Source organism: Chiloscyllium plagiosum, unplaced genomic scaffold (genome assembly GCF_037043375.1).
Source record: "Chiloscyllium plagiosum isolate Xiang-an unplaced genomic scaffold, Cpla_swu_hap1 HiC_scaffold_4, whole genome shotgun sequence".
NCBI classification, from domain to species: Eukaryota; Metazoa; Chordata; class Chondrichthyes; order Orectolobiformes; family Hemiscylliidae; genus Chiloscyllium; species Chiloscyllium plagiosum.
Genome location: NW_028270142.1, coordinates 116,777,435 through 116,790,272, shown reverse-complemented (window position 1 = coordinate 116,790,272; position 12,838 = coordinate 116,777,435). Strand labels below are relative to the sequence as shown.

The 12,838-nt window shown below is 39.4% G+C and overlaps 1 protein-coding gene across 4 annotated transcripts in view; it reads right to left on the bottom strand.

Annotated features, from left to right (window-relative positions):
- Nucleotides 1-12,838, bottom strand: part of LOC122548918 (DNA topoisomerase 1-like) — a 144,449-nt gene that overhangs the window by 21,257 nt on the left and 110,354 nt on the right. For all 4 annotated transcript variants that reach the window (XM_087986612.1, XM_043687897.2, XM_043687895.2 and 1 more), the window contains 2 exons: nucleotides 9,380-9,502; nucleotides 1,360-1,547 (listed from right to left, as the gene is read on the bottom strand). In XM_087986612.1, coding sequence (XP_087842738.1) covers nucleotides 1,360-1,547; nucleotides 9,380-9,502 — 311 coding nt within the window. The remainder of the gene's footprint in view (nucleotides 1-1,359; nucleotides 1,548-9,379; nucleotides 9,503-12,838) is intronic.

Below are 12,838 nucleotides of genomic sequence, written 5' to 3'. Positions count from 1 at the left end.
TGAACAAGTTAGACTAACTCAAACTAAATGTGAGCTAAGCCGCTCAATGAAAACTCAGCAAACCAGTTAGTAGGTGACAAGTAACCTCCTGCACTATATATTATGGGTAGGCAGCCATTTGGCTCTGCTGCTCAGTAAGATCATGGCTGATCTGACAGAGGTCTCAAATCCACTCTCTGTCCTCCATAACCCTGACTATCAAAAATCAAACTCAGCCTTAAATAAATTCAGTAACATTCCCTTTGTTTCTCTCCAGAGTAGAGAACTTCCCATGGCCGAAAAGAAATTCTTATGCAGAATGCAAATTTTAAAATTTACTTAAAACATATGCTGAGTTAAGATGTTTTAAGTTTACTGTAAATAATTGTTTAATACCTGTTGCTTTGACATAGAACTATAAAACCGTTATCTCAGGAGCATGGGTACACTATGTATGTAGTCATGGATTCCAACGACATATGTTATCACCAACCCAGCATTTAAGATACAGGTACCCAATTCTTTATGCAAAATCTTTGGGGCCTATCGTTTTTCAGAAATCAGAATAAATGACACTTTCCCAGTGAAGTTTTTTTTAAAAATCACCTCCAAGGAAACGCACATGTGAATAATATTAGAGCTGAGACACAATTGACATCTGCCAGTGCTGGAATACGCCGCCATGTCACACCTGATGATGTGGTTCGAATGGGTATGGAGTGGGGTCATCTGTTTGCACGCCAAAATGTCGCTGCACACTTCACGAAAAAAAGTTTTCGATTTCGGAACTTTTCAGATTTTCGATAAAGGATTGTGTGCCTGTACTGGGAACCAGTCTGTCGAAAGCTGCATTGAAATCCAGCTTCAAATGCCCAGTCACCCCACCTATCAGAAGCTTTTCAATTTGATCCCAGATTCACCTCGGCATTAAAGTGCAACAATTACACTGGATCCCACTCTTTATAATTGACATCTTGGGACCATATTGAGATATCTTAATATAAGAGAGAGAGAAGAAAACTAGAAGAGAAGACTAGAGACTAGAAACGCTGTTATTACATCAAGCTGAGCTAAAAGTAAACCAGACTTAAGTGATGGAACCCAGTCCCAAAGTCTTACCAATTCCCAAAGTTTTTTCTTTTAATCGTTATAAGCAAGTGACCAGGGTTTGTTTTTGCTTCATATAAAGCAAACACAGGAAGGTTCTCAATTACTGTCAAATATAAGCAGTTATCACAAGAAAAAAAAAATCTAACTCAAAGCTACTGGGAAAATTATTGGCATCATGGAAAAAGAAAATGTGACAGTTATGAGGGAACCTAAATCACAGATTAGTTTGTTCTTGATATTTTATTTTAGACATCATGTACACTTTCTTACCTGCTGCAATTGATAATGACATCTTCAGGCATGATCCTTTTCTTTAGTTTTCCCATCTTTGGATGGTCGCCACGTCCACGAAACAGACCTGGAGGCTCAATCTTGAAGTTTGCAATTTTCTCCCGATGTCCATCCATTACACAGTAGCCATATATCTCAGCGATTACATCTTGTTCTACTTTTAGTTTCTGTAGGAAAAGACTGCGTTTTTAACTGGATAGTTTGAAGTTAATTATGACCTTTTGCCCCTGATCCCATGGGAGTATAGATACACAGGTAGTTCTGAGTTCCCATTATGCATGTAGGAGTCAATACATCAAGTATTTCCACAGTATTTGCACATGGGCATGCCCAGACTCACTAGCCACCCCATTTCAAGTAAGGCAGTACTCACAGCAAAGACCCTAGATATTTTCCCCTTTTATAGTCCTGCCTCGAGTAGATTATTAAGTCTCAGGGCTGGATTAGCAAGCATCGGATTTGTAAGCTGTTGTATTCGGTTGTAATTTTCTAATGAACGTTTACATTTGAATTAATCAAGCAATGACTTAATTTCTGCTTTCGCGCCTTCATTTGATGTATCATAAATTTGATCTGCTTTTCTTCATCAGCTTGGATAGAGTAAAAAAAACTGCAGATGCTGGAATCCAACGTAAACAGGCAGAAGGCTGGAAGAACACAGCAAACCAGGCAGCATCATGAGGTGAAGAAGTCAATGTTTCGGGTGTTACACCCGAATGCTGTGTTCTTCCAGCCTCCTGTCTGACTATTTTCTTCATAAACTGTCAGAGGTCTACAGCAGCTGTTCTTCTATAAGTCTGCACTAGTCAAAAACAAATCATCTAATTATACTAATGCCATTTTCCAGCACTTGACCCATTGCCAAATATGTCTTGGTATCGGAAGTCTACATATAATATTTCTTAGAAATTATGGAAGTCAATGTATATCACTCTTAAATGCAGACAGTTCCAGATTTCCACGATGCTGAGGGAAGATTTTCCTCAAATCCCCCCTAAGACTCCTGCTCTTTACCTTAACCTATGCCATCTGGTCATTGATTCCTCTTGCTGTCTACCCTATGGCCCATTATAATTTTATACATTTCAATCGCCCACTCAGTCGTCCCTGTTCCAAGGAAAACAAGCTTGGTTTTTCCAATACCTCTTCATAACTAAAACTATCCAGCCCAGGCAACATCTACTAAATTTCTGCAATCACATTCCTCCTATGATGTCAAATCCAGAAGCAGACACTCTAGCTATTGCCAGACCAACCTTCCTGCCTTTAAGTTCTACCCCTTTGGCTAATAATGACAACTGTTTTATTTGCTGTTGCATTGCTTTGGAACTTTGGGAAAAAAAAGTCAAAACAAGGCAGTCTTAAAAGGGAGAAGAACTGACAAAGGAAGCACATGGTGAGGTCAGTGCAAGACAGAGAGAAAGAAACTGACAACAGTGAACCTGCACAGTTACTACCTTTGCTGTTTGAATTCATGTATCCCTGTACATCGGAGTGCGTTTGGGAAAATTAACAGTGAAATTCACAACTGATCTTGGAGGAATGGTTGGGCAAAGTTCATAGCACAGAATCAGAGAAGTTAATCATTGTTTTAAGTGTGGCCTACAGAGAATCTGCAGTAGTGAGCGGAGTGGGTCCTTTCTTGATTATGTGTTTTTGGAGATACTTCTCCTGAATAAATTTAAAATATAAACCATAACTATTAATTTAACCTGGGGCAGTGTTTAGTGGAGGAATAAAACAGTGTTATTTTCTGGGTCTGTAGATTGTGAAGGAGCAAAAATGGCTTTTAGTACAGTGATATGTACTTCTTGTCAGATGTGGGAGTTTAAAGAGAGTTTAAGGGTTACTGTGGATTATATCTGCCATAAATGCTGTTGGTTGCAAATCTTATCAGATCAAATGGATCGGTTTGAGAGACAGTTAGAAGCAATGAGGAATTTGCAACAACAGTATATGACGGATGGCAGTTATAAGAAGGGCGGGGGGGGGGGGGGGGGGGGGGGGGGGGGCGGGGAAGTCTCAGATACAGTCACATAGATGGGTTAACTCCAGGAAAGGTAGGAGGTAGGCAGCAGCCTTCTGAGGCTATACCATTTCAAACAAGTATGCTGTTTTGGAAAACATATGGGATGATGGATTCTCGGGGAACGTTGCACGAACAGCCAAGTTTCTGGTATTGAGACTGCCTCTAATGCAATGAGGGGTACGTCGGGTTCCAAGAGATCAATTGTGTTGGGGGACTCTTTAGTCCAAGGTACAGACAGACGTTTCTGTGGCCAGCAGCGAAAAATCAGAATGGTGTTGCTTCCCTGGGGCCAGGATCAAGGATGTCTCAGAGAGGGGGCAGAATGTTATCAAGGGGGAGAGGGGCCAGCAAGAGTTCATTGTTCACATTGGAACCAACGACATAGGAAGGGAAAAGGTTGAGATTCTGAAGGGAGATTAGAGAGAGTTAGGCAGCAATTCAAAAAGGAGGTCCTCGAGAGTAGTAATCTCTGGATTACACCCGGTGCTACAAGCATGTGAGGGCAGGAATAGGAGGATAGAGCAGTTGAATGCATGGCTGAGGAGCTGGTGTATGGGAGGAGGATTCACACTTTTGGACCATTGGAATCTCTTTTGGGTAGAAGTGACCTGTACAAAAAGGACGGTTTGCACTTAAATTGGAAGGGGACTAATATACGGGCAGGAAGATATACTGGAGCTGCTCAGGATTTAAACTAGTAAGGTGGGACCCAGGGAGATAGTGAGGAAAGAGATCAATCTGAGACTGGTACAGCTGAGAACAGGTGAGTCAAACAGTCAGGGCAGGTAGGGACAAGGTAGGACTAACAAATTAAACTGCATTTATTTCAATGCAAAGGGTCTAACAGGGAAGGCAGATGAACTCAGGGCATGGTTAGAAACATGGGACTGGGATATCATAGCAATTACAGAAACATGGCTCAAGGGTAGGCAGGATTGGCAGCCTAATGTTCCAGGATACAAATGCTATAGGAAGGATAGAAAGGGAGGCAAGACAGGAGGGGGAGTGGCATTTTTGAAAGAGGATAGCATTACAGTTGTGCCGAGGGAGGATATTCCTGGAAATATATCCAGGGAAGTTATTTGGGTGGAACTGAGAAATAAGAAAGGGATGATCACCTTATTGGGACTGTATTATAGATCTCCTAATAATCAGAGGGAAATTAAGAAACAAACTTGTAAGGAGATCACAGCTATCTGTAAGGAGGGTGGTTATGGTAGGGGATTTTTTAAAATTTCCGAACATAGACTGGGACTACCATAGTGTTAAGGGTTTAGATGGAGAGGAATTTGTTAAGTGTGTACAAGAAAATGTTTTGATTCAATATCAGAAATGTTGCTACTAGAGAAGGTGCAAAACTTGACCTCGTCTTGGGAAATAAGGCATGGCAGGTGTCCGAGGTGTCAGTGGGGGAGCACTTTGGGGCCAGCAACCATAATTCTATTAGTTTAAAATAGTGATGGAAAAGTTTAAGTTCTAAAATTGGCCATTCTCCAATTTAATGGTATTAGCCAAGAACTTTTGAAAGCTGATTGGGGGCAGATGTTCGCAGGTAAAGGGACAGCTAGAAAATGGGAAGCCTTCAGAAATGAGATAACGAGAATCCAGAGAAAGTATATTCCTGTTAGGGTGAAAGGAAAGGTTGGTAGGTATAGGGAATGCTGGATGACTAAAGAAATTGAGGGTTTGGTTAAGAAAAAGAAGGAAGCATATGTAAGGTATAGACAGGATAGATCGAGTGAATCCTTAGAAGAGTATAAAGGCAGTAGGAGTATACTTAAGAGGGAAATCAGAAGGGCAAAAAGGGGACATGAAATAGCTTTGGAAAATAGAGTTAAGGAGCAGCCAAAAGGTTTTTACAAATACATTAAGGACAAAAGGATAACTAGGGAGTGTGTACCTGGCTAGGTAACATCATCAGTAGTGACCTCCAAGTGAAGCGATACCATCTATCAACCCCTCAGAAAATGAACAAGAAATGACATCACCACAAACTCCAGGAACCCCATCTAGGACAAATATATAAATAGAAAGCAGGAGACAACAGCTTCATTTCACTTGGAGGTCACCACTGATGATGTTACCTAGCCAGGTAATGAAATGTCTGGATATCAAACCTACAGCTCAGCGAGCAAAGCTACACCCTAAACCTCAACCTGAGTTACAAACCTTCACAAATCTTGCATAACTAGGGAGAGAATAGGGCCTCTCAAAGATCAGCAAGGTGGCCTTTGTGTGGAGCTGCAGAAAATGGGGGAGATACTAAACGAGTATTTTGCATCAGTATTTACTGTGGAAAAGGACATGGAAGATATAGAAAGTAGCTAAATAAATGGTGACAGCTTGCAAAATGTCCATATTCCAGAGGAGGAAGTGCTGGATGTCTTGAAATGCATAAAGGTGGATAAATCCCCAGGACCTGATCAGGTGTACCCTAGATCTCCATGGGAAGCTAGAAAAGTGATTGCTGGGCCTCTTGCTGAGATATTTGTATCGTCGATAATAACAGGTGAGGTGCTGGAAGGCTGGAGGTTGGCTAACATGGTGCCACTGTTTAAGAAGGGTGGTAAGGATAAGCCAGGGAACTACAGACCAGTGAGCCTAACATTGGTGGTGGACAAGTTGTTGGAGGCAATCCTGAGGGACAGGATGTACATGTATTTGGAAAGGCAAACTCTGATTAGGGATAGTCAGCATGGCTTTGTGCATGGAAAATCATGTCTCATAAACTTGATTGAGCTTTTTGAAGAAGTAACAAAGAGGATTGATGAGGGCAGGGCGGTAGAGGTGATCTATATGGACTTCAGTAAGGCGATCGACAAGGTTCCCCATGGGAGACTGGTTTGCAAGGTTAGATCGCACCTTCCAACCCATGATCCCTAAAATCTAGATGGTCAAAGGCAAATGCAGCCAAAACACCATCTGCATGCTCCACTTCAAGCCACAGACCATCTTGACTTGGAACTACATCACTGCTCTGTCACTACCACTGGGTCAATATCCTAGAACCCACTTTCTTACTATGGGTGTTCCAAAGCACCAAGGATCGTAGTTGCTCAAAAAGGCAGATCATCACCTTCATCATGATTATCGATGGGCAATAAATACTGTCCTATACCCACAACTATGAATGAAGAAATAAAATGGCACTTGCACTATCACAATGGGTTCTATTTGCTCTCGAGTGACAGCTTTAAGGTACACAATTCTGTCAAGAAATTTAGTCTTTTTTCAATTCTTTCATCAAGCTCCACATCAGTAATAACCCAGCATAAATTGAAGTATTGCTTTCAGCTGAACAGCAATTATGGTGATAAAATGATTCTTAGATATTGAGTGGTCAAAGTGCAAAAGCATATATGTTGCTTGTCCCAGTAAACAATATTACAAATAGATCCCAGAAGAACATCCTAATGAATAAATCAGTAATATATTTTAATACTACAAGTCTGATCTGGGCAAATACTCAGTGATGTTATTTCTGACAACACATACTATCAAGGCAAGGTATGGCTTCCAAGCTGATTTTTCTGGAAAAGATTTTAGCTCCTTCTGTGACAGGGGTGGATGGATGCTTTGTAGGGCTATTTGGTTGTGACAATAACATCCTCCATTAGTTAAATTTGATTACATGAAGGTCCTAAATTCGTCGTTATTTTAAATAATTTCAGTCCTATTTTATGTAACACTGTGATTATACAATGGCATAAAAACTTCTTGAAGTTCTGTGTTGTTGAAGATGTCTCCTAGTTTACCAGTGAAGATTATTTTCCAAATGATGTAAAATAAACACTGCTTGATGTTTGAACAAAGACCTGGTGATTCAGTTGCCTGCCACTTCGACACACTACCCTTTTCGTGGGCCAACACCTGTCTCTGGCTTGCTGCAGTGTTCTAATGAAGCTCAGCACAAGCTGGAAAGACGACTCCTCACTTTCTGCTTGGGTACCCTGCAGCTTTCTGGATTTAATATAGTGTTCATCAACTTTAGGATTTGAGCTCTTCCATGTCCTTATGACCACTAGATGCCTTGTTATCACAGTCTGTATTATACACAACCCATTGTTAGCATCTAACAATCCCCACTAATAGCTATTCATCCTTCTAGCCAGATCATTATCCTTTGTATATCGAACTGTTCTTTGCTCTGTTTGGACTCTACCCCACCTATTGTTTCCTCCTTACCCCCTTTTCCAACCTATCTTCGGTGTATAAATCAACATTTTCCTAGCTACCATCAGTCCTGAGGAAGGGTCACTTGTGCAGAAACATTGACTTTGACTTCTCTCCAAAGATGCTGCCTGTTGAGCTTTTCCATCAACTGCTTGTGGATTCTGTGTTAAACAAACAATTTGCAGAGTAACGATTTCTTTGATCTTCATCTCAAAGCAACTCCTAATAAACTGGTATGGCGTTTTGGCATTTCTTGTCCTAAACATTCCCTCAGTGAAATTCCTCTCAATGACATTGGCTAATAATATTTAACATTTTCGTTGCACTTGTGATGTCAGCCTAAGGAAAGGAGAGAACTGGGCTGTGAATATGGAATCCTGTCCTTTGTTAATCTAACAAAGTCAGTTAGATTAAAAAAAAAATGGAAAGCAGTCTTCATCTCTAAATGGAATATTTCATTTGCGAAACAATGCACATTCTTCACCTGTTCTGCATTTTGCTTACTGATGTGCAGAGTTCATTACACAGATTGACAATAGGAAAAACTAATATGAGAAACTCTGATTTGGCAGCATGGCTGGAGAGAGAAAGAGCTAACATTCAGCCCAAGATGACTCATCTTTAGAACTGAAAGGTGGGCTGGAAAATATGACAACTCATCATAGTTCTTACCTTGTTAAGAGATGAGGTGATGGTGAAGTTGCCCAGAGAAAAAGATAAAAGGGAACGCTAACAGTCGTGAAAGAGGGATTGAGATACAAAATGGTTGCTACTGGTTGTGAATAGTAGAAAATAGTGGTAGTTACACTGAATTATGTTTCAGTATTACTGGGACAAAATCCTGGAAATCTCTCCCTTACAGCATTGCGGGTCTACCTACATATGGTCTGCAGTGGTTCAAGAAGGTAGCTCATTCCCACCTTCAAGGTTGTTTATGGATAGGCAATAATACCCACCTTCCACAAATGAAAAAAAATCTTAGCAATAGAATATTAACCAGCTGTGGTCATACATTGACAAGGATGGACCATGGGTAGATTAGGAAGAAACATTTATTCATTAAAATAATGGCTTGCACAATACCTGCTCTGAAATGGTGAACATTCCAGTTTTCAGGAGTAAGCTGCCCTTCGGGTCCTATAATGAATCAAACTGCTTCATCCCCAAGACGACTGTGGAATTAGGAATAAGTGTCCATACAAGCTCATAACAATGGAAGAGGCCATTTCACCCAATACTGAATTCTGACGGAGCAATTCATATAAATCTTACCAACATACTTTGTCCCCTTGCCTCTATCTTAAGAGTTTTCTCACAATTGATCTACTAACTAGTAGCTGTTACTCATTTTCTCTTGCTCTCTCTTCCAGAGAAAAAGGCGTTGCTAGTTGGATTTATTTCCAATTCTATGGCACAACTTTCACAAAAATAAAACTTTAGACTTTAAGATCTGGATGTTTTACCACTTTTGCCCTTTTTATTATTATTTGTTGTTTTTTAAAATTTCTGGTTTAATAACCAAGGTAGTGCTGAAGAATGGTGACGTTGTACACTTTTCACTGTACTCCTATTCTTGAGTACATGTGACAATAAAATCGAACTCAAATTTTAACAAATGATCAGGTTTGCGCTTAACGGTTATTGTGCAGTTTGCTGGCATTCACTGTCTCTACTCTCAAACAAAGATCGATCATTTTGGTGAGGTGCTAGCACCGATAAGATTATACTTTAGCATGCAATGACTCGAGGGACAAGAAGTTAATTTTAAAAAAACTTTTACTAAAAATGTTTTCTCACCTGTTTCTCCTCCTTGGGCAATGCTTTCTTGGCCTCTGCTTTTTCAGTGAAGTATTGATGCATTTGTGTGAAATCACATTTATCTAGGTCGGTGATTATTTTTTTCTCTTGCTCATTCATTTCCTGCACTCAAGTGGAAGGCCAAAACAGTAAATGACTGTTATGTTAACACAGAATTTATTGCTAAGAGTAGTTCACAAACTTCTATTTTTGTTGGCAGCAGCGAACAAATCAAGCTCTACTTTGGTATCAAATCATTCTGTATATAGTGGTGCACAAAATTAAAACTGCCAGACAAAAAAAAATCTAAATATTTTGATGACAATAATGGAAATCTCTCTCCATTCCTGTTGGAGAAGTAAAAGTTGACCAGGAGTCCATATTACCTTTTATTTTGCACACTGGACCATGAGCCATAGGAGCAGAAAAAGGCCATTCAGCCCCTTGAGTCTGCTTTGATTTGATAATCCTCAAATCCACATTCCTGCCATTTCCCCTATAACTCTTAATTCCATTTCTGATTAAAATCTCTCTCTCAACTGTGAATATACTTTACAAACTAACCTCAGCCATCCTCTATGTTAAAGAATTTCAGAGATTTACTATGCTCAGACAAGGAATTCCTCTCAGCTTGGTCTTAAAGTGCAATCCTTTTTTTTGAGGTTTTGCCCTCTCCCAACCTTTCGTCACCTAACTTATTTTTGTCTTTTGTATCTTTTGTAAGGGGTGATCTGAGTCAGGAGATGATTTAGCTCTTTGAAATTATGCAGTGTCACTGATTGCATAAGCAGGCAGCTTATTCTATAGTCTATTATTTGGTCAAAGGCAGAGCTAAATATGACCTAAACTATCTTTGCATAGCATATATGCATCATTCCAGGTCTTCTATAGTCACACAGTAGAAACATATATTGTGTCACTACAGTCATGATCTGAATAATATATGACAATGACTGATAGTTATCAAATTGCATAGTGGGATGTAATGCATCCAAATAACAGGTACTTAAGTTAATCTAAACAAGTTATTTTGTTTTACCCACAGAGTAAATGGAGTGAAGAAAGCTTCAAACTGGTGATATTCAGTAATCCATTTACTTCCACTATTTACCTGCACAATCTTGATGCTTAATGCTCGGTTATAAACAATAGCTAAAATATCAGCTCAGCAGAATCCATATCAGATTATTGGAAAATTTATAAAAACTCCAAGCATGAAACTTGATGTATTAAAGTCAAACTGCATCACTTCATTAGGTTGTGTAATAGATACCAACAGGAAGACTGGAAGTTTCAAAATTTCTTAAATAGCTGAGATGTAACATTCTAATACACAGAATCTGAGTTCATCACACCATAGGGAAAGTCTTAACTGTTCAGTTTGCATGAAAGGTTGCAGACTGAACTTCTGCAAAGTTGGGTGACACAAAATCCCTTTAAAAATACAAGTGGGACCAGATTCTCTCATTCTCAACCCATTCCAGTTTCTTACAATGGACATGGATAAAGTTCAGCCATTCAAATACACCAATTCCACCCTTGACTGCTTTACCATGGGCATGGGCAGTTTAAATGCTACATAATTTTAATGGAGTTGGGCTTCTTTCAGTAAGCAGACAAGGCGTGTGAATTCTCAGAAGGAAACAAAAGGAGGCATAAACCACGGTGGAAACCCAGTCTGAAATGAGGAATTCAAAACAAGACACAGTCAAATGCACAAAACAAAATTTGCTGGAATAACTCAGCAGGTTGGTCAGCATCAGCACCTGTTATTACATTTAAAAAATGCCAGGCAGATGCTACAAGAATATCTCATTTTCCAGTTTGGCACTTTACAGTCTATGATTCAATATTTCTCAATTTTCCTTTCATCCAGCACTTGCCCCAGGCCATGTGTTGCTGACTTCGCTCAGCAAAGTAGACCCATTTTCTCCTTTTGTCACCCACTTTCACATTTCCATCTCTCCTTAACCACTTTCTTTATCTTTTGTTTTGGACTTCTTTGTAAAACGGGCAGCAGATACAGGAGAACATCAAAACCTGCAAGCTGTGATCAGGACGTAAGAAATTTGCAAGGGATATAGATAGTTGAGTGAGTGGCCAAAAACTTGGCAGATGGGAGTTTAATATAGGAAAGAATGAGGTTATTCACTTTGGAAGACTTATTTAAATGGAAAGAAAGTTGTATTTCAAAAGTGCAACACAGGCATTTCGGTGTGGTTGTGTGAAAGACAAAAGTTAGTATTTAAATGCAACACATAATTAAGGCGGCAATTAGAATTTTGACTAATATTCCAAAGGGGTTGGAGTTTTAAAACAGAGAAATGATATTGCAACTATAGAGGGTGTTGGTGAGGCTGCACTTGGACGTATTGTTCAGTAATGGTCCCTATATTTAAAAATGAATATATTGGCCTTGGAAAGACTAGGATGAAGAGATTGAAGGCTGAAAAGTTACTCTCTATTTGTTAGAGTTTATAAGAATGAAGAGTGAAGAGGGTGATTTTATTGAAATATACAAGATTCTGAGGGAGGTAATTTTACTTAATAATCTCATCAATCTCTATGGCCACCAAAACCCGACTCTGGAATTTTCATTCTGCTCATCTACCAGGAGAAAAATAGAATAGGTAGCAGCCTTTTTAAAGGGTCAGGTCTGCCAGATTAAGAAGTTTCCCAACACAACCTTCCTGCCTCTTCTACTTCTTTGCATAGATAAATTGGAATGAGAGAGAAATTCCAACATGGCAGATGGTGAAATCTGAAATTAAAATCTAACGTAAGTGACCACGGTTAATTGCTTCCCTATTTTGACAAAATATTATTCAATGAACAACTATCTCCTTAAATCTTCAATGACATCAACTTAATTAAATACAGCAATATCACTACTTGGTGGAGGAGAAAATCACTCATAACCTGAAGCCTCATCTGACCAGTCAACCCAACAAGGTTGTGCAGAATCAAACTATTTTCAGTGATTTCCCTCCTTGAATATTTAAAAAGCACCTCCACTATAATAGACTTGAACTTTATAGATATTGAATACACTCACTTAGATGGGTGCAGCTACCAACACCATTATAAAAACTATCCAGGACAAACCAGTTCATTTGACTGGTGCCCTTTCCACAGGGGGTAATATTCATATTCCACTACTAGCACTGCATTTCGTGTGGAGTAGATGCCAAAAAACAGGATGCACAATTCCTCAATCTCAACTTGACAGAATTTTAAATCCGCAACCTTCAATACAAAAACTGTCAAATCATTGGAATGAATCTACCTGCAAGGTCCCTCCAATTTATATAGCATTCCCATCTTCATTACTAGGTCAAAGGGATGTCTTACCACAAACAGAAGAAGGCCAAAACGTCCTTGAACTTGTTCCACTATTCAGTGAGATCACAGCTGATCAGTGACCAAACTCCAGAAAACTACCTTTGTCTTATATTCTTT